Consider the following 20,338-nt stretch of genomic DNA (forward strand, 5'->3'; position numbering starts at 1 on the left):
GAGCTAAAATCGGTTATACACCCTCTCAATAATCTCCAAGTCTATTAAATAAGAAAGCCAAGGAATAACAACAAAATCACCTTGTTCCTTTTATTGATAACTCAGATGTTGTACTCTCTAATTCCACTTATTGGCTTGTCTGTCTCATGAGTGTCTCATGAGTGCGCTCATCCTTAGACTTGATCAAATGGCCCAGCCCGTCCGTACCCAGCCTGACCCGGATCCGGTTTAAGCCCGGCTCGACCCAAGCCCGAACTACCCATGGGCGGCACGGGCCAGCCCTTTGCCTACCCAACCCGGCCTGGAAGCCCACCCGTTCTGCTACAATAGCCCGCCCGTTCTGCTACAATAGCCCGCCCGTCTGCTATAGTAGCCAGCCCGTCTGCTATAGTACTTTGCCCATTCTGCTACATTAATTTGCCATTCTGCTACAGTAAAAAATATTTTGGTATTGTACCATTTTGCATTATTTTAAGCACACCTTTAAAATTTTTTAATTTATTTGAATTAATTTTTAAATGGAGGAACATAAATATTTTTCTAAAAAATAAGCTAATAGTAAAAAAATTCTAAAAATAGCTAAAATGTGGGTTGGGCCGAGTGATTGGTGGGTCGGGCTGGCCCGGCCCGACCGGCTAGCTCGATCTCTCACGGGTCGACGAGCGGTAACGGGCTAGACTATTCTATCCCGGCTCGAGTCCGGCCCGACTCGAGTGATTAGTGGGTCGAACCGTGAACAAATATTTAAGTCCGGTTGACCCGAAAAGCTCAGCTCGAACCCTGCCCGGCCCGCCCGATGATCATGTTTACTCATTCTTTATGGGTAAAATAGTTCTACTCTCTTTTTCAAGTATATTAACGTATTTTAAAATACAATTCTTTATTTTAGAATAACAACTAAATATCATAATAATTTTATTTAAAAATAAATATTATTTATTAAAATTACATCTTATACCACAGATTAACCCAATTACTAATTTACTCTTAATATCTATTATATCAACCTACTCTATATCAAATAAAAAAATATTTATAATTATTTTTTAAACAAACTATAATATATTATTTTATCTTTTAATTATATTAATAATAACTATTATACCCTTATTCTAGAATATAAGTGAATATAAAAATCTTATTATATTAGGAGATAAATATAAAGGGATTTCAACCCGATATATGATTTGATTTATTCTAACAAAAGCAAACCCACAGAAATAGAAAACCTTTAAATCATCCTATTTGAATTCAAGCATCAATTACAACAACCAATCTTGACGTAGAATCTTGGACTATGTTGATGTTTGTAACTACTCATTGCTCACCTGCTCGTCTGTTCCACCAACAACGGCAACATATTTTGTTTATTTTGAAAGTAACCTAATATTCACTAATATGTTGTATTTTAAAGTAAATTTAATTTAAGATATTTTTGGGACAAGAAACAAAATATTGTATTAAAATGATAATACTTATATGAAAAGACATCCATGATAATAGACACAAAAATAAATGGGATTTATAACAATAATAATAATAATAATAATAATAATAATAATAACAATAATAATAACAATAATAATAATAACAATAATAATAATAATAATAATAATAATAATAATAATAATAATAATAATAATAATACACTATGACGTAAGGCATTTGGCAGTCCTTTTGTTGGCTGTGAAGTGTGAACTCAAAAGATTTCTAGACTTATTCTTAGAGAAGGTGTTATTTGTTTTCAGGTTTAATTATAAAAACAGCCCTGAACTATAGAATTTTCATTTTCTTATAAAACCCTTAATTTTAGTCCTGGTTTAAGAAAATAAAAAAACTTTAGTCCTGGCTTTTACTCCTCACGTCGTAGACGGATCTTTTCTTAGTTACTCTTTTGCCCTTGTAGTTATGGTTGTTAGGATATCATTAGAAAAGATTAGTTATCCTATACAAGGAGTTATCAGAAATATAGTGTTATTATAGGGGGTGTTTAGAAAATGGAGAACCTTTCTTGTCAATGTTAATCCAACTATTTAATGCCGTGTTTATGCTAAACGAAAATGGAGAACCTCTCTATCTTTTCGCCATTTGTTTTCTCCTTCCGAACTTGTGGGAGATGCGTACTCGTCTCTTATTAACAAAAATGCCACTCTAGAGAGAGAGTGCAAGAGAGAGATGATCACCTCCGGTGGCGGCGGCGGCGGCGGTCTGACGAGGCGCGACAAGGTCCGCCGCATCTTCGACCTCTTCGACGCCAACGGCGATGGCGGCCTCGACCGGTCGGAGATGGCCGCCCTCGTCGCCGCCGTCAACCCTGGTGCCCACTTCACGGACGACCAGATCTCCTCCATCCTCGACGAGGTCTTCCGCTTATACCACGGCTTCATCCCCGACGCCTCCTCCGGCCTCTCCCTCGCTGGCCTTCTCCGCACCTACGACGACGGCGCTGGCGACGTCGACCGCGACTTCGCCGCCCTCTTCCAACCAAAACCTAACCCTGATCCGGTTGCTTCACCCTTGTGGCCGTCCTCCCCCAACCACGACATCCTGTATGAGTCTAGCAGAAGGGCAATCGAGGATTTGAAAACCCTTCTTAGGGATCGGATTAGGGCTTCAGCGTCTCCTAAATGTGCTAAAGATTCAATCTTTTTCGATGGGTTTTCGGAAAGCGGCTGGGGTTCGGAGGTGAAGAAGGGTTCCTGGGAGTACAAGTCTTTCTTGAAGCAGTTGAAGCAGATTAGGACTAAACTTGACCGGGCACCGACGAGGGAGGAGGCCTTCGAAGGCCATATGGCCATCGGAAGGACTCTTCACGACCGGCGGATGTTCTCTGAAGCTCTCCAGAGCTTCCGGCGCGCGGCAGAGCTGTCGCCATCGGATGTATGTACCCATTTCCGGATTGGTAGCGCACTGTTCTCTTTGAGGCGGCCATCGGAGGCGAAAAGCAGCTATTTGGCTGCTTTGCAGTTTGCTGAGGCCGACCCCGTGCGGTGGTCGTCGCTGCTCCCTCAGATACATGTGAATTTAGGTGTTGTAATGGAAGGAGAGGGGCTTCTGATCAATGCCAGTGAGCAATACCTCGAGGCTACACTCCTCTGCCCTACTCATTACCGGGCTCTGAAGCTTCTGGGAAGCGCTCTCTTCGGTATAGGGGAGTACGACAAGGCCCAGAAGGCGTTGGAGGAGGCAGTGCTCCTTAAAACGGAGTACGCCGACGCCCATTGCGATCTCGGCTCTGTGCTTCACGCGAGGGGCGAGGACGCGAGGGCCGTTCTAGCTTTCCAAACGGCGATCGATCTGAAAATCGATCATTTGGAGGCGTTATATAATCTGGGGGGCTTGTTTAAGGATACTGGTCAGTATCAAAGCGCGGCGGAGATGTACGAGCGGGTCCTGGCGATCCGGCCGGACAATTGGCAGGCACAGCTCAATTGGGCCGTCGCGCTGCTTGGTGCAGGAAAGATCGAGGAGGCGAAGAAGACCTTGAACGAAGCTTTTAAGATGACGAGACGGATGGAGTTGTATGATGCTATATTGCACTTGAAGCAGTTACAGGGAAGTCCAAAGATGACGCCGCCGATTGGGTGGTGGTTGATGCTTCCATGTTCAAGCTGGTGGATGAGAAGACTACTGACACAAAGCATTTGGCTTGTGCTCTTTGGATCAGAGAGCTTCAGAAGATCACCAAGTTGGGCCGCTGCGATGTAATGCTCTTGAAGAAGGAAATGGATGGAGTGAACGACAGAGCTATTAGGAAGGCCGAACTGGAAGTGATTCTCCGAAAGCTTCTCAATGCCGTCAAAGTTGAATCCTTTCAAGGTGCCGTGAAGGCCATTGACCAGAAAATCTGGGCGGTTTTAGACGTTAGCAGCTCCGGTCGAGTGGATCTTGGCATGTTTTTCGCAATTATAGCACCCATATGTGCAGGTTCGCCTGAGAAGCGTAAGCGTGCTGCTTTTGATGCCCTTCTGTGGCACCCAGTGAAAGATGGGTTTAAAGGCCAGATATCCAAAGTAGATGCCTCTGTCTATTTTAGATACTTAAGGGTCATTTACTTCCACTCCCAGGCATTCAGTGATCTGTTGGAAATTAATGCGCAAGAAGATGAGGAGTGCCCAAAAATCTCATTTCCGGAGTTCATTGGTATGTTTGACGATGGAGATTTTGGCTTTGGGATCTTGCCTACTGTCCTAAAGCTTGAGGCTGGTGAGAAGAAGGTATGCCAAGCCAGGCATACGTGCAGCGTTTGCCGATATCGGATCAACGGTTTGATGTTTAAAGAGACTACATGCGATTTCTCTCTATGCTCGAGTTGCTATAGTGAATGCAAGGTACCATCTGTATTTAAGAAAGACGAGTACAAGTTTACAGAGTGCCAAATGGACTAAAAGCTCTTTTTTCTTTGTCATTCATTTGTTTCTTGTAATTAATTATCCATCTTTTCCCTCTGGATTGTGGCCATTCTCTATACCTGTGGATGTCTTTGCAGATAGATTGAAATTGCTGATAGAAATGTAAAATTATTACTTTTCATTCTAACAGAAATGCTCATCTGCACTAGTTTTTGCAATTAGGTTAGATCAATAAGTTTGATTATTGTCCATATATCAAGAACAGTTACCATGTACAATTAATTGTACACGATTAAAAAGGATGCTCATCTGCATTAGTAGGCTATGACAATTCATCCTTAGATTCCCCATGGAGGAAAGGATAAATGCTTTGCCTTTTGCCGGATTGCAAATTTTTTGGTTATCTATCTAAGAAGCTAACAAAACTCGTGATTGTGAAAAATGTTACTAGTTTGAACAAAAATTACTTATCTTCTTACTATAGGGAAGTGCAACGTAGATTTGGCAAAGCTCTCATGTCAACTCAGTGAGGATAAAGAAAGGATTGTATTATGTATATATAAAATACAATAATGAATGAGATCCTATAAGCATGATCAGTTTCTACAATTAAGGAAGACCAAAGAGGAATTTTAGCTGTGGTCTATTTCTACAATTAGTTTGAATTCGACGATTCAAAATACTTCGAAGGTTCTAATTTCAGGTTGGTTTAATACTGCCCTGCAAGCGAATGGTACTTGACCGAACCATGAGCTTGGACATGAGATAAGCAAACCGAGTAGAAGTGTGAAGATATCTGCAATTTGATAAACTGTAGATATAAGCAGCACATGCAGTTGACCGACACGTTCACAAACAAAATAGTAGTCAACTGTGCTTAGTGCGAATATTACGATTCAGCTAGACAAGGCTTGGACGTGGCCAACCCATCTTGAATAACTTTTGCTTAGGAAGAATAAAAATTTCTGGCGGTTGCTTTCGAATGCTAGGAAATCGCATTCGAACGCACCATTCCAATGTCTGCATACGTTTGCATATACAGAGAACGTATTTAGCACGTTCGAATGTGTTTAATCTGCACGATTGACGAACTGCATTATTCCTCCAATGACATTTATCATTGGACATCATCCTCTTCCTCCTTCAATCTGACCGTGCCCCCTTGCCTCTCAAGGATCAGCCCACTCTCTATCCTTCGTCTAGCTTAATGCTTTACCCCGTAGCCATTGCCACCCCCAATATCTAACCATTATTCCCTTTTCCATTAATCACGTCCATTATGCGACCACCTGACCAACGGTTAGTATTTCCCTTATAACTTCTGATCTACACCTCTGATTGACGTGATTTCAGTTACGTTAGATCCCTTACTTCAAAAGGAACTATCAAGTCTCAGATCTATTGAACGACTAGATTATTTGCATTTCTTCTCGAAAGTCCCGCCCTAGATCGAAATCGAGACTAATCTCACGTTTTATTTGCAACTTCATTAAGCAGGTTTGTAAAGGCTGACCTCGGGCGTACCATTGATGACGACTACTCGAGTGATGGCTGCTAGAAGGCAAATGGAAGATCTAAACATAACGGAGGAAGGCACAAACATTGAAACAATAAAGCGTGAAACATGAAGAATGGATCTTTCCTTGGAAAGTCCAATGACTGCAGAAGGCCTCACATCCGCATTGATGGCTGCCTCAGCACCGACTAATATGATCTTATAAAGGTTGGTGAAGGCTAGTGATGAGAACAAGGAAGACCATTGTGCCACTCGTAAAGCGATTCGTGGATTGATGTTGGAACGCGGCGAGACCTCAACACATCAAAGTTAACCATCGAGTCCAGCTAGCCCTATCGTGGGTCATGTCATCCACAACAATGAGCTGCTTCTTCCACACCCCCTTGGCGCGAGAGGCCGCAACTAACCCTAGATAGGTGCAAACCAAGGAGAACCCTAGGGCTTAGGTGCGAACTTTACATGAAAATGATGAGGAGTGGGTGGAGTATGACAAGGTGGAACACTAGCGTGATTTCAGACAATAGAGAATAGATGCATATCAATAGCAATAACACCCTCCCGCAACAATGACTTTTGTATACGGGGTCGAGCAATACGTCTTAAATTTCCAAAATTTCAAAGTGGTGATCCTCTTGATTAGATATACAGGGCCAAGCAATTTTTTTAGTTCCAAAGAACGTTGGAAGACTCCAAGGTGATGCTAGTAAGCTTCTTTTCGAAGGGCCAACCCTTCATTGGTATTGGGGCGTCGCAAGGAATGAGCGGCTTGGGACATGGATAGACATTATAAAGGGCATTGTGAAAAGTTTTGGGGCTACTGGATATGAAAATTTTGATGTAAACTACAGTCATATTGTACCAAGAAGTGTTTGATTGGATTAATGCATGTTGTGGTCTACCCTAGCCGGACACCTTGTTGCAGGCAGATGTTGAAGTCTTGCACCCAAGAACCTTAGAGGAAGCATATGAGGACGCCATCATCATAGAGAGGAAGCACTAGGGCTTGAGAAACCGGAGCAAAAACTCATGGTCCATCCGAAAATCATGGCAGCCCTACTGGCCAACTAAGGCAATTAGCACTGCAGTAGTGACTTCGAGGGTAGTTGCTAGAAATTCAGGGCCTAGCGCTCTACTCCAACCCTTTGCTAATGTGAAAGGGAACCATAGAGCCCATGTCTAAACTCTCACACCTGCCTAGATGGAAGAGCGAAGGGCAAAAGGCCTATGCTTCTGATGCGATGAACGCTTCACACCCGGTTATTAGTGTGCGAAAGCAACGAGGAGCGTCATGTTGATTGATGGCAAGATGATTCAGAGGAGGAATTGTGATACGATTCGGACTTCACCGACGTCGTCTCGAGCATAGATTCACTTTAGGAGTGTTTTTATTTCATGTTTTAGTGTTTAATTTCCATTAAAATAAGTTTTCTGTAAGTTGCATTCGAACGCGGGTGGAGTGAGTTCGAACGCGGTTTGTGAACGGGGTTGTGAACGTGGTGAAGAGAATGTACTGTGCGTTCGAACGCACTGTGAACACCTACATCGCGTTCGCAAATACCGACAAGCGCGTTCGATTGCGCGTTCGAATGCCTGCATCGCGTTCGCAAATCCAGAAGAGCGAACTCGGTGCGTTCGAACGCGGTCGGGCGAGTTCGAACGCGGTCGACGAAAATTGTGTTTTTAGGGTTAATTTGAGTTGTTGGTTAGCCTATAAAAGGATGTGGTAGGCAACCAAATTGATTATTGATTATTGGTTAGCCTATAAAAGGCCACCATCACTTTTCACCAGTGACACCACATTAACGCCGGTCCTCCACCAACCATCATTACCTAGGATCTCGTGCCTCCATCCACGAATCCAAAACAGAGCATCCTGATGTTCGTCCACTAATCGGACGGTATCTCGAGATCCACAACTCCGATTCGCCTGAAACTTGATTTGTTGGAAAGCTCTTTTCTAGGGAGATAACATAACAAAATTTCACATCGATCCAACGGCAGAATATTTTGGGATCTTATTTCAAAGTGCCGTGCCAGATCTAGTCCAAATCAAGAATTGGAAGAGCCTTTACCAAAAAGGTGTGATCGTATCAAGCTGGTATCAGAGCCACCATTCCTCGGACAAGCGCTTCCAATGACGACAACCAGATCCATGGCTGCATGGCGAGATGATGAAGAAGAGATTCTCCCAATAGAGGAGGGAGAAACGATTACAGGGACTTCCACCCGTGGAACTGCCCGATCTAATCAGAATACGGAAGAACCTAGCGTTCAAGCCGTGTTGGGGTCTCTTTCAGAGCAAATGGCCATCAATAACCAGATGATGATGGAGATGATAAGGGAACTACGGGCGACAAGGGAAGCAATGGCGAACGGGAAAGCACCATCGACCCCACGACGCGAGTCCACCCATTTGAACCCACCGTCACCGGTTCAGCCTTTGCAACCACAAGAGCCGCTGCTACCACCACCCTATGGGCAGAGGCAAGCAAGGATGGTTACACCAGGTCCAGTTGCAGGTGAACCCATCCGACGAGTGAACCACTATGGAGACCGCCTTGGAGATCAAGATCCGTGGGCGGGTCAATACGATCCGGAACCACAACAAGTTAATCAAAACCGAAGGAGGGATCATCAACCCTTCATGGTGCATCCTCCCCCGGTTAGACAAGGACATGATCCGGAATGAGACAATGGCATCCGTGGACAAGTCGTGCGTCTCGAATTCCCTAAGTTCAAAGGTGGCGACCCGATCGATTGGTTGTATAGGGCGGAGCAATTCTTTGCATACCAAGGAACGGCGGAAGAGTACAAGGTGACGCTTGCGAGCTTCCACCTTGAGGATGCGGCGCTTCATTGGTTTCGAGCAGCCAATGCCACTGAGGCTATCGAAACTTGGGCTGAATTTTGCGCCGATATCACACGGCGATTTGGAGCATCGGGATATGAAGACTTTGATGCTCTCCTCTCAAAGACGGTGCAAAAGACCACGGTTGGGTCATACCAAGAAGAATTTGAGAAGATTAGTAGCCGATGTCATCCACCATGGACGGATCAGCAACTTCGCAGCACCTTCATCTCCGGGCTGCGGGGTGACATACAAGCCGATGTGAGGGCTTTAAGGCCTAGAACCTTAAAGGAGGCCTTCGAAGATGCGGTGCTTATGGAAGACAAACATAGGGCCATGAAGATACACTGAAGCGAGAGTTGGATAAGCCAAGGAAGCCGCAATCAAGCTCAACCAAACATAGCGGCGGGAAGTACTATCGGAGTACCAAGGGTTGCTGCTACAGTGGTAACTCCTCGAGCACCCTTGAAGCCATCCCAAGATGTGAAGTATGCACCTAGAGGTCCGGGACGAGCACTCACACCAGCCCAAGTAGAAGAAAGAAGAGCCAAGGGCCTATGCTTCCGTTGCGATGAGAAGTTTGTACCCGGGCATCGCTGCGGTAAACCGATGGGATCGGTGATGCTAATCGATGGATTGGAGGAAGCGGAGGACGAGTTTGCAGCTGAAGAGCAACCCGTGGAGGATAGGATAGCCGAAATCTCCCTCCACGCCTATTCGGGGACAGCTACACCAAAGACCTTGCGGGTGAACGGGGTAGTCAAGAAAACCACAGTGAGAATCTTGATTGACACCGGGTCCACCCACAACTTCATTGACAAGAGGCTCCTTAGGAAGATTGGGCTTGAGTCGGAACCCACGGAAGGGTTCGATGTGACGATCGGAGATGGCACCACATTGCGAGCGGATTCTATTTGTGGAGGTGCGGAATTGAAGGTGCAAGGCCAAACTTTCACATTGGATCTTTATCGGTTGGCCTTGCAAGGTGCCGATATTATTTTGGGGACCCAATGGCTTCGAAGCTTGGGGCCCGTGACATTTGATTTTACAAGCCTCACATTGACGTTTTGGAGAAATGACAAGAGAGTGCTGCTAGATGGAAGCCAACCGCTACTTGAACTTCCAAATGAAGGGGTCGCAAGGGAGCTCGCTTCTTTCTCGGCGCCCAACTTTCCTTTCTTCTCAGATCTGCGGAGAGCTAGTGCAGAGGATAGTGAGCTGGTCCAACTCATGGAGGAGTTGAGAGAGAACCCCTCAAGCCACCCCGAGCACGAGGAGCGCGATGGGTTAGTACTAGAGTGCGGGCGAATCAAGGTACCCCGGAACGAAGAGCTACGGAGACTATTGATGGCACACTTCCATGATACTCCTATAGCAGGGCATGAAGGGGTATTACATACCTACAAGCGGCTGGCCCAAAACTGTATATGGACAGCGATGAAGACGGACGTGAAAAAGTATGTGCGTGAATGTCAAATCTGCCAACGAGTCAAATCGGAGGCACTCAAGCCTAGCGGGCTGCTACAACCACTACCTATACCAGAGCGTATTTGGGAGGATGTCTCCATGGACTTCATCGAGGGGCTGCCGGAGGTTCGGGGACAATCGATGGTGTTTGTTGTGGTGGATAGACTGAGCAAATATGCTCATTTCATAACATTGTCTCACCCGTTTTCAGCAAAAAGGATTGCTAAAATTTTTGTTCGGGAAGTGGCACGCTTGCATGGGATGCCTAGGACGATCGTGTCAGACTGGGATCGCATCTTCATCAGTGAGTTTTGGTCCGAGTTCTTCAGATTGCAAGGGACTCAAATCAACCTGAGTTCAGCTTATCACCCCGAGACGGATAGCCAAACCGAGGTGGTGAATCGCGGACTGGAGCAATACTTGCGATGCTTTGTGGCGGAACGACCAAAAGATTGGGTCAAATTCCTTCCATGGGCTGAGTGGTCATACAATACTGCTCATCACTCTAGCATCGGCATGACCCCCTTTGAGGCGGTTTATGGGCGCACTCCCCCTGTCTTGCGTGCCTATGATAGACTCGCGGCGGCGGATAGGACCGAGCTTGACTTGGAGCTTGCTGATCGAGATGAAACATTGAGACTGCTCAAGACTCACCTAGCCACAGCCCAAAACCGCATGAAGCAAACTCATGACAAAGGCCGACGTGAGCGAGAATTTGAGGTGGATCAATTGGTGTTCGTTCGAGCTCAACCGTATCGACAATCCACATTGAGACCAATTTTGAACCAAAAGTTGGGTTACAAGTACTACGGTCCGTACCGAGTGCTACAACGAATCGGTCCAGTAGCTTACCGGTTGGACCTACCTGAAGGAACCAGGATACATCCGGTCTTTCATGTATCAGCATTAAAGGCCCAGATCGGGCCTAACCATGTGGTGGGTTCGGCCTTACCCGAACTAATGGAGGAGGATGGCCCCACTGAACCAGTCCGAGTATTAGGCCGCAGGAGAAGACGCCATGGGATCAGATTAGAGACTGAAGTGCTAATTGAGTGGCTGGGCAAATCTACTTGACGAGTCTACCTGGGAGCTAGAGTCAGATATCATGGATCGCTTTCCAAACTTCAAACCTTGAGGACAAGGTTGCAGAAGCGTGGTGGATTGATACGATTCGGACTTCACCGACGTCGTCTCGAGCATGGATTCACTTTAGGAGTATTTTTATTTCATGTTTTAGTATTTAATTTCCATTAAAATAAGTTTTCTGTAAGTCGCGTTCGAACGCGAATGGAGTGAGTTCGAACGCGGTTTGTGAACGGGGTTGTGAACGTGGTGAAGAGAATGTACTGTGCGTTCGAACGCACTGTGAATGCCTGCATCGCGTTCGCAAATACCGACAGGCGCGTTCGATCGCGCATTCGAACGCCTGCATCGCGTTCGCAAATCCAGAAGAGCAAACTCGGTGCGTTCGAACGCGGTCGGGCGAGTTCGAACACGGTCGACAAAAATTGTGTTTTTAGGGTTAATTTGAGTTGGTTGTTAGCCTATAAAAGGATGTGGTAGGCAACCAAATTGATTATTGATTATTGAGATTGAGTTTTGCCTTGCCTCCTTTGTCTTCTTCGCTCCCGTTCTCTCAATCCCCGGCGACGCCGCTTCTAACCTCCCTCGTCCGGCTAATCACCCTAGTCCCTTAGGGGTGGCCCTCTTCTCCCTCTTCGTCCAATCTATCCCACACTTGCCCTAATCCTTCCATCAACCACAACCCTTCCACCATCACTTTTCACCAGTGCCACCACATTAACGCCGGTCCTCCACCAACCATCATTACTTAGGATCTCGTGCCTCCATCCACGAATCCAAAACAGAGCATCCTGATGTTCGTCCACTAATCGGACGGTATCTCGAGATCCACAACTCCGATTCGCCTGAAACTTGCTTTGTTAGAAAGATATTTTCTAGGATGACAACATATCAAAATTTCACATCAATCCAACGGGGGAATATTTTGGGATCTTATTTCAAAGTGCCGTGCCAGATCTAGTCCAGATCAAGAATTGGAAGAGATCGACCCTTTACCAAAAAGGCGTGATCGTATCAAATTGGCAAAGGAAGAGGTTGATGAAGAGCTTCTTAAAGAGGCCCTAGAGGTATTTGAAGAGAAAGATATGCAAGCTGAAATTTCAATACATGCATACTCTGGAATCGTTGCACCAAATTGGTCAAAAAGCATTGCGTGCACATCCTTATTAATTTGGGGAGCATGCATAACCAACTAATGCATTTAATATAGCAATTGGAGATGGAACAAAGTTGAAAGCTGACAATTTATGTCTTCAAGTGGAAATTCAAGTCCAAGGATACGAATTGATTATTGATTTGTATCATCTTGCTTTGTGAGCTGCTGATCTTGTCCTAGGCACTCAGTGGTAACAAAGCCTAGGACCAGTGACGTTCGACTTTCGCGACATGTGGATGACATTTTGGTGAAATGGCAAAGTGGTGTGGCTAAATAGGTGAAAACACAATCTAGCCCTACCTTGCAACTTATGGCGGGGCTACCATGGCCAAAGGAGTTGGCCTATCTTTTTTAGATGCCTCCAGTAGAAACTGAGCCTTCCTTAAGCTCAGATAAATCATAAGAATTATTGCAATTATTATCTAAATTTCCTATGTTGTTTAAAGAGCCACAAGGACTGCCACCATGCAGAAATTCAGAGCATAAGATAGCTATTGTACACGGGAGGCTGAGTTGGCTAATGTGCATCCCTATGGGTATCCTCATATAAAAAAGAAGAGATAACAAAGTTGGTAGCCGAGATGCTTGGACAAGGAATCATCCAACCGAGCAATAGTGCTTATTCGTCACCGTTTTTACTTGTGCATAAGAAGGATGGTTCGTAGCATTTTTGTGTTGACTACTGTGCACACAACAGCATAACCGTCAAAGACCGGTACCCAATATCGGTGATAGAAGAGTTTTTAGATGAGTTGATGGGGGTTTTTTATTTCAGAAAATTGGACCTTAGAGTTGAATATCACCAAATCCGAGTTCACCCCGAAAATATGCACAAGACCGCTTTCCAAAATCATGACGACCATTATGAGTTTCGAGTCATGCCCTTCGGATTGATCAACACTTCAGCAACATTTCAAAGCTTAATGAATGACATATTTAGACCACTCTTGCATCGATATGTGTTAGTGTTCTTCAATGATATTTTGGTATATAGTAGAAGCTTTGAGGATCATTTGAAATATTTACATAAAGTGCTAAAGCTGCTTAAAGTAAATTCTTTGAAAGTCAAGATGTCTTAATGTTTGTGGTGTGAAAGAAATGTAGAATATTTGGGGCATGTCATTTCAGCAGAAGGTGTAGTGGCTGATCTAAGAAAAGTAAAGAGCATGACTAATTAGTCGATTTTGAGGACTGTAATAACCCAAGTAGGGTAAAAAAAATGCTGGGCACGACGTGACCGGCCGCGCTGTGGCCGGCCTTGTGCCTAGCATGCATAGCATGCTGTGGTAGCGGTGGGGGTGCCACGCACCTCCACTGAGCCACGCAACTACACGTCGCAGCGACGCGTGGAGGTGGGACCTGGCCCATCGGCCACTCCGCCGCCGCCGCGTGACCGACTCTCTCTTTCTCTCACTCTAATATTTTTCTCTCTTTTTCTCGCATTCTCCCGACCTCTTTCTCTCTCTAGCTCTCTCTCTCTCCATCTAGTGCACCAGTAGTCATCGGCTACCGAAAAAGCCACCGTTGGCCCATCTGTCCGCCGATGAGCCTCTTTCTCTCTCTCTCACTCTTTCTCTTTGTTAGTTTTCTCTCGGGACACCAGAGGTTTGACCCGCCGGCGAGAGGCTGGCCGCTGAGTGGCCACCAGCAGCCGTACCCCTCCCTTACAACCCAACCCCCTTTCCTTTCTTTCTCCTTCCTTTTCTTCTTCTTCTTCTTCTTCTTCTTCTTCTTCTTCTTCTTCTTCTTCTTCTTCTTCTCCTTTTTGTTTCCTTGTTTCCCTCTCTTGGATTGCACCCTATAAGAGGTGCTGGGCTCGGCCCAGCACCCTTGTAGTGCATGGTGCTGGGCTCGGCCCAGCACCTGCTATGTTAAGGTGCTAGGCTGAGCCCAACACTATGTAAATTTTTATATATAATTATATATATATATTTATATATATATGCATATTATTGATTACTAATTCTATTTATTTATGTTCTTAATTATTCAATTAGTTTAGTTCATTTAATGTATTTAATTTATATGAATTAAATATAATTATATCATAGTTAGTAAATAAATCTAATTATATCATGTTTAGCAAAATACCTGCAACATAAAATACTATTTTAATCCTAGGTACGTAATAGTAATTATTAGGGTTATGTATGTATACTCTTATGTAATTATTTGTAGTAACTTAATTCTTAATTTCTTAATTATTAAAGAGAATAATAGGCAGATAATTATATTTTTAAATACACTATTAAATAATATAATTATGGCTAATAAATAACAAAACAAATATAGAAATAAAGAGTACATGATTACATCAAGAAATTATCTTTTAGTCGGGTTAATTTTAATGAATAGAAAGACTGATATTATTTATTATAAATAATTTAAGATCCCGACCCCCTGTTCAAGACCCCGTGGACTTAGCTATCAAGGCTTGATCATTGTCGTAGCAACGTGAACGAGTGGTTGTTTGGTATTTGCACTGGTGGTGAGTAGTCTTATCCCTTAGATGCCTTTCTAAAATTAGGGTATATTATATTATGTAAATGCATATTTTGGCCTTCAACATGGTGGTGAGTAGTCTTATCCCCTAGACGCCAGTTGATCTTTAGCATGAGTATGCATGTAATAGATTAGCATGAGTATACATGTGTTGACGATAGAGTTGGAGACTACATTGCATCATTTTTCTCTTGATTCCTATTCCACATAAATTCTTGTTATGCATTGACTTACTATCGTACTAGTTATATGCATATGATCTGTCATTTAGAAGAAAAACATGAAATGTGATTGATAGGATGGTTGATAAAAAGCGTGAGGATACTCGAGTGGGCGCGAGGGTTAGGGCGTGCCTAGAGATGATTGATCACTCGATATAGTCGCATCCTGTTAGACATTCGGACATATGCCATTCGCCAAGGCATATGTGGCGAGTTATCCTCATTAGGTTTCTATCAACTATGTAGGTGCCCGGTCTTACGGGTGGCGGAGTATGCTATGAGCCTTCGGACATGATGTTGAGACCGGGTACCGGGTGTGCACTGTGCACAATGGTCTATTATGATGATGACATATAGAGCTGACATTGATGACTGAGATGTTAAGAAATACATATGATTTTATTATCATCTAATTTTCTAATTATTGAGTGGTCATTATACATCATATATGATTACTTTTGAGAGAGACTTATGATAATAGTATAACATAGAGATTTGTTTATTCATTATCGATGATTATACACTTTTATCAATTATGACATATTATCTATATTTCATTTATGTATTATTGATGACATATTCATTTACTCATTCATGACATGATATTCTTTCTTATTCATATTATCCAGTACTTGATTTATTCTCTATTTGGCTTCACTGATTCGGCGTAAGGTCTATTCATTGAGCCTTTAGCTCATGACTCTCTTATTTTCTCCTTTCGAAAAATCCAGGTATACGAGTGGAGCAGGATATTCCGTTGGAGGTCTTGCTAGTGGGTGAAGAGTAGAGTGTGGTTAGTGTTATATGCTAGATGAGTTATCTTTTCTGATGTATGAGTGGACATCCCCCAAAGTGTGTCTTTATCCTTGCTTTATATGCTAGCAGGTGACTTTGTACTTGTATAATTATGTATATACCACCGTTGTGTATATGTAGTGGTAAAAAACTCTTGATGATGTGTTGTAGCCTGTGTGGGGCCCAAGTAGGGTTATTTGTATGCTATTGACATTTAGACTTGAGTTATTCTTAGTTTAGATGTTGTGAATAAAATTATGATGTTGCTACAGGTTTATTTGATTGTTAGTAACTAACCAAATGGTCAGGTGCTACGCATGTGCCATGTGGGCTCGTGCCATGCACGTGTTTAGGGTTTGGGTGTTACAAAGATTGTCCGCGAGTTACATAGGTTCCTTGGGTTAACGGGTTGCTACCGTAGATTTGTTGCTAGTTATGGCAAAATTGCAGCACCACTTACTGCCTTTTAGAGGAAGGATTCCTTTGTGTGGAGTGACAAAGCGACGACAACCTTTGAAGAATTAAATCTGCTATGATTTTGGCCCTAATTTTGACATTATTGGATTTCGGAAGGGAGTTTGTTGTTGAATGTGATGCATTCGAAGTGGGGAATAGGTGCAGTCCTAATTCAAGGGAGCAGACCTATAACATTTTTGCGTAAAGCTTTGTCTGGTAGATTACAATAGCTCTCAAATTATAAGCGAAAGATATTGTCAATTCTTCATGCTGTGACAAAGTGGAGACTATATTTGGTGGGATGCCACTTCATCATCTTTTATGAGTCAGCGGATATACAAACCAACATAGCAGTAGTGGGTGGCAAAGTTTTTGGGGTATGACTATGAGATGCAATATAAAAAGAGAACAGAAAATCGAGCGGTAGATGCTCTTTCTCGCCAACCAATTGAAACTAAATTGGTAGGTTTTTCCATGCCTTCTTTTTCCTCTTTCAAGGAGTTGAGGAGAACAAGTGTCACTGACCCATGTATAAGAGGGTTATTGTAGGAGATTAGAGATGATCTAGATAACAACCCCAATTTGAAGGACAAAGACGAGTTATTGCTTAACCACGGGTGCATCCAAGTGCCCACGGATGCGTCGTTACGGTCCAAACTACTGGAACACTTCCACAACACTCCGAAAGTGAGTTATGGAGGTGTTCTAAGGACTTACAAGAAGTTATCTTACACCTATACCTGGGTCGAAATGAAGAAGGACGTCAAGGCACATGTGAGGGCGTGCGAGACATGTCAACAAGCGAAGAAGGAGACCTTGAAGCCAATTGGATTCCTAGAACACTTGCCCATGCTGGATCGTGTTTGGGAGGACATCTTTATGGATTTCATAAAGAGATTTCCACTGGTATGTGGATATTCGGTAATCTTTGTAGTGGTGGACAAGTTGAGCAAATATGCTCATTTTTCAGCCTTGGTGCACCCTTTTTTCGCCAAATCATTAGTTGAAGTTTCATCCCAAACATCACCAAACTTTATGAAATGCCTCGCTCAATTATTTCAGATTGTGATCAAATATTTATCAGCGAGTTTCGCATTGAATACTTTAGGTTGCAAGACACAAAACTGAACATGAGCTTGGTATACTACCCACAAATCGACGGGCAAGCGGAGGTTGTTAATCTGGGAATTGAGAAATACTTTCGGTGTTTCGTGGGTGACCGCCCTAAACGCTAGTTGGAGTATCTTTTGTTGGCTAAGTGGTCGTATGAAACCTCTCATCATTGCAGCACCAACATGACCCCATTCGAGGAAGTATACGGATAGGCTATATTGGCATTGCGTGGGTATGATGTGGCGGCTTCGTTGGAGCGAACTGAGGTTGATATGGCATTAATGGATTGCAATGCTATTCTTAGGAGGTTGTAGGTGCCTCTGAGAGCAAGCTAAAATCGGATGAAGCAAATGTATGATCAGCATCATCGTGAGAAGGAGTTTAGTGTGGGCGACATGGTGTTTGTATGAGTCTAGCCCTATTGTCAAGTCACCTTGCACCCTATTCAGATTCAGAAATTGGCATTTAAATATTTTGGTCCATTTCGAGTTTGTGAGCATGTGTCAGTGGCCTAGAAGCTTGAGCTACCAAAGGCGACTAGAGTACACCCAGTGTTCCATGTGTCATTGTTGAAGTTGAGGATTGGGCCAGACCAAGTGGCGAGTCAGTTCTACCCAAATCCAATGAGGATTTGCATCGGGTGGAGCTGATATGGGTACTAGCACAATGACGGAGGCGACATGGCTCAAGGATAGAGACTGAGATCTTGGTCGAATGGTTGGGAAACCATTCGACGAGGCGACTAGTATAATCTCCCCTTTAGGCTAAGACTCAATTTATTCTGATTTTCAGATATGGATAGGATTTGACACAGAATTTGGAAAATAGATTTCGAAAGATTCCACCATCGGATCGATGTGAGATTTTGATATGTTGTAGCCCCCGAAAAGATCTTTCCAAAAAATCAAGTTTTAGGTAAATCGGATATTGGGATCTCGAGATCCGTGGATGGAGGCACGAGATCCTAGATAATCATGGATGGTGGTGGACCGGCGTTAATGGGGTGGCACCAGTGAATAAGTGGTGGTGGAAGGGTTATGGGTGATGGAAAGGTTATGGCAAGTGTTGGATAGATTGGAAGAAGGGGGAGGAGTGGGCCGCCCCTAAGGGACTAGGGTGATTGGCCGATCGAGGGAGGTTAGAAGCGACGTCGCTGGGGATCGAGAGAACGGGAGATAAGAAGACGAAGGAGACAAGGCAAAAACTCAATTCATCAATAATGACTCCATCGTTGCCATCCACACATTTAGAGGCTAATCAAACAATTCAAAAATAACCTTAAATAGTACATTTTCGCCGACCACATTCGCACGCACATTTTGCACACTTCTCTGGTCTCTGGATTTGCGAATGCGATACAGACATTCATAGGCGCGTTCGAATGCACAATTCGCACTCTCTAGATGTGCTAACCTGATGCAGGTGTTCACAACTGCGTTCGAACGCACTCCACCCGCGTTCGAACGCGACATACAGAAAACTTATTTCTTTTAAGAATTAAACACTAAAATAAGAAACAAAGACATGCGTAAAGTGTATCCATGCTCGAGACGATATCGGTGAAGTCCGAATTGTATCAATCCACCACGCTTCCGGAACCTTTTCCTCAAGGTATCAATCCACCACACTTGTGTCCGGTTGGCGCGAAAAGGGCATTGGCCGCTTGGTTCTCGATCCCATTTTTGTAGACTAGTTCGTAGTCATACCCAAGGAGTTTCATGACCCACCATTGCTGTGCTAGGGTGTGCACAAATTGCTCCATGAAGTAGGGTAAGCTAAGCTGGTCCGTGCGGATAGTAAACCATTGGCCAATCAAGTAGGGTCGCCATTTGGTGACGGCGTGTAGAATTTCTAGCATTTTGCGCTGGTGGGTGGTTAGCTGTCGCGACCAGTTTGACAATGCCTTGCTCATATATGCCACGGCGCATCAAAACTGTTCCAATGTCCTCACCCGAAGCGTTGCATTCAACCACAAAGGACTTGCTGAAATCCGGTTGTGGTATAACCGGTGCGGTAGACATGGCTGTCTTCAATACTTCGAAAGCCTCCGTCGCCTTGCCTGTCCATTGAAACCCTCCTTTTCTGAGGAAGGAGGTCAGTGGGGCAATAATTTTGCCGTAGTTGGCAACGAATCGCCGATAGTACCGCATCAACCCAAGGAATCCCCTAAATTCCTACTGATTAGCGGAAATCGGCCAGTCCACCATATTCTAGATCTTGCTTGGATCGGCTTCAACTCCTCTCGCTGAGATTATATGTCCCAAGTACTCCACTCGTGGCTCTCCCCAAAGGCACTTGCTCATCTTGAGTTTTAATTGGTTTTGTTGCAAGATATTCAATACCTCACGCACATGCCGCAAGTGCTCGCTCCAATTCCCGTTATACACTAGAATATTATCAAAGAAGACGAGCAGTACCGATGCAAAGAGCGAGCGAAAAAGGTCATACACCAGCCCTTGGAAGGTGGCCGGTGCATTGATGAGCCCAAATGGCATGACTCAAAACTTATACTCACCATCGTGAGTTCGGAACGCAGTTTTGTGCACATCTTCCGAGTCGACGCGGATTTAATGGTACCCCGCTCTTAAGTCAAGTTTGCTGAAGTAAGCCGACCCTGTCAGTTCATCCAGCAACTCCTCGATTACTGGTGTTGGGTATCGGTCTTTGACGGTAATTGCATTCAAGGCTCCGTAGTCGATGCAAAATTACCAACTCCCGTCTTTCTTCCGAACTAGCAGCACCAGCGACGAGTAGGCATTTCTACTTGGTTGAATAATCCCTTGCTCGAGCATTTCCACCACCAATTTGCTAATCTCTTCCTTTTGGACA

The 20,338-nt window shown here is 44.1% G+C and overlaps 1 protein-coding gene across 1 annotated transcript; it reads left to right on the top strand.

The window, feature by feature from the left end:
• Window positions 1-2,175: 2,175 nt before the first annotated feature.
• LOC140795062 (uncharacterized TPR repeat-containing protein At2g32450-like) lies at window positions 2,176-17,867 on the top strand. The gene is made up of 4 exons (XM_073147420.1): window positions 2,176-3,451; window positions 3,550-4,217; window positions 16,946-17,302; window positions 17,814-17,867. Exons 1-4 carry the CDS (start codon window positions 2,176-2,178, stop codon window positions 17,865-17,867), a joined length of 2,355 nt encoding a protein of 784 aa, XP_073003521.1.
• Window positions 17,868-20,338: the final 2,471 nt, after the last annotated feature.

Source organism: Typha latifolia, chromosome 9, assembly GCF_019914945.1.
Source record: "Typha latifolia isolate L0001 chromosome 9, TyphaL0001v2, whole genome shotgun sequence".
In the NCBI taxonomy this organism is placed as follows: domain Eukaryota; kingdom Viridiplantae; phylum Streptophyta; class Magnoliopsida; order Poales; family Typhaceae; genus Typha; species Typha latifolia.

Coding starts and splice junctions, on each gene's coding strand:
- LOC140795062 (XM_073147420.1), top strand. CDS start 2,176: ATGATCACCTCCGGTGGCGGCGGCGGCGGCGGTCTGACGAGGCGCGAC. Junction 4,218..16,945: donor TTGAGGCTGGTGAGAAGAAG/GTATGCCAAGCC, acceptor GGGTTATTGTAG/GAGATTAGAGATGATCTAGA. Junction 17,303..17,813: donor TCATAAAGAGATTTCCACTG/GTATGTGGATAT, acceptor TGCTATTCTTAG/GAGGTTGTAGGTGCCTCTGA.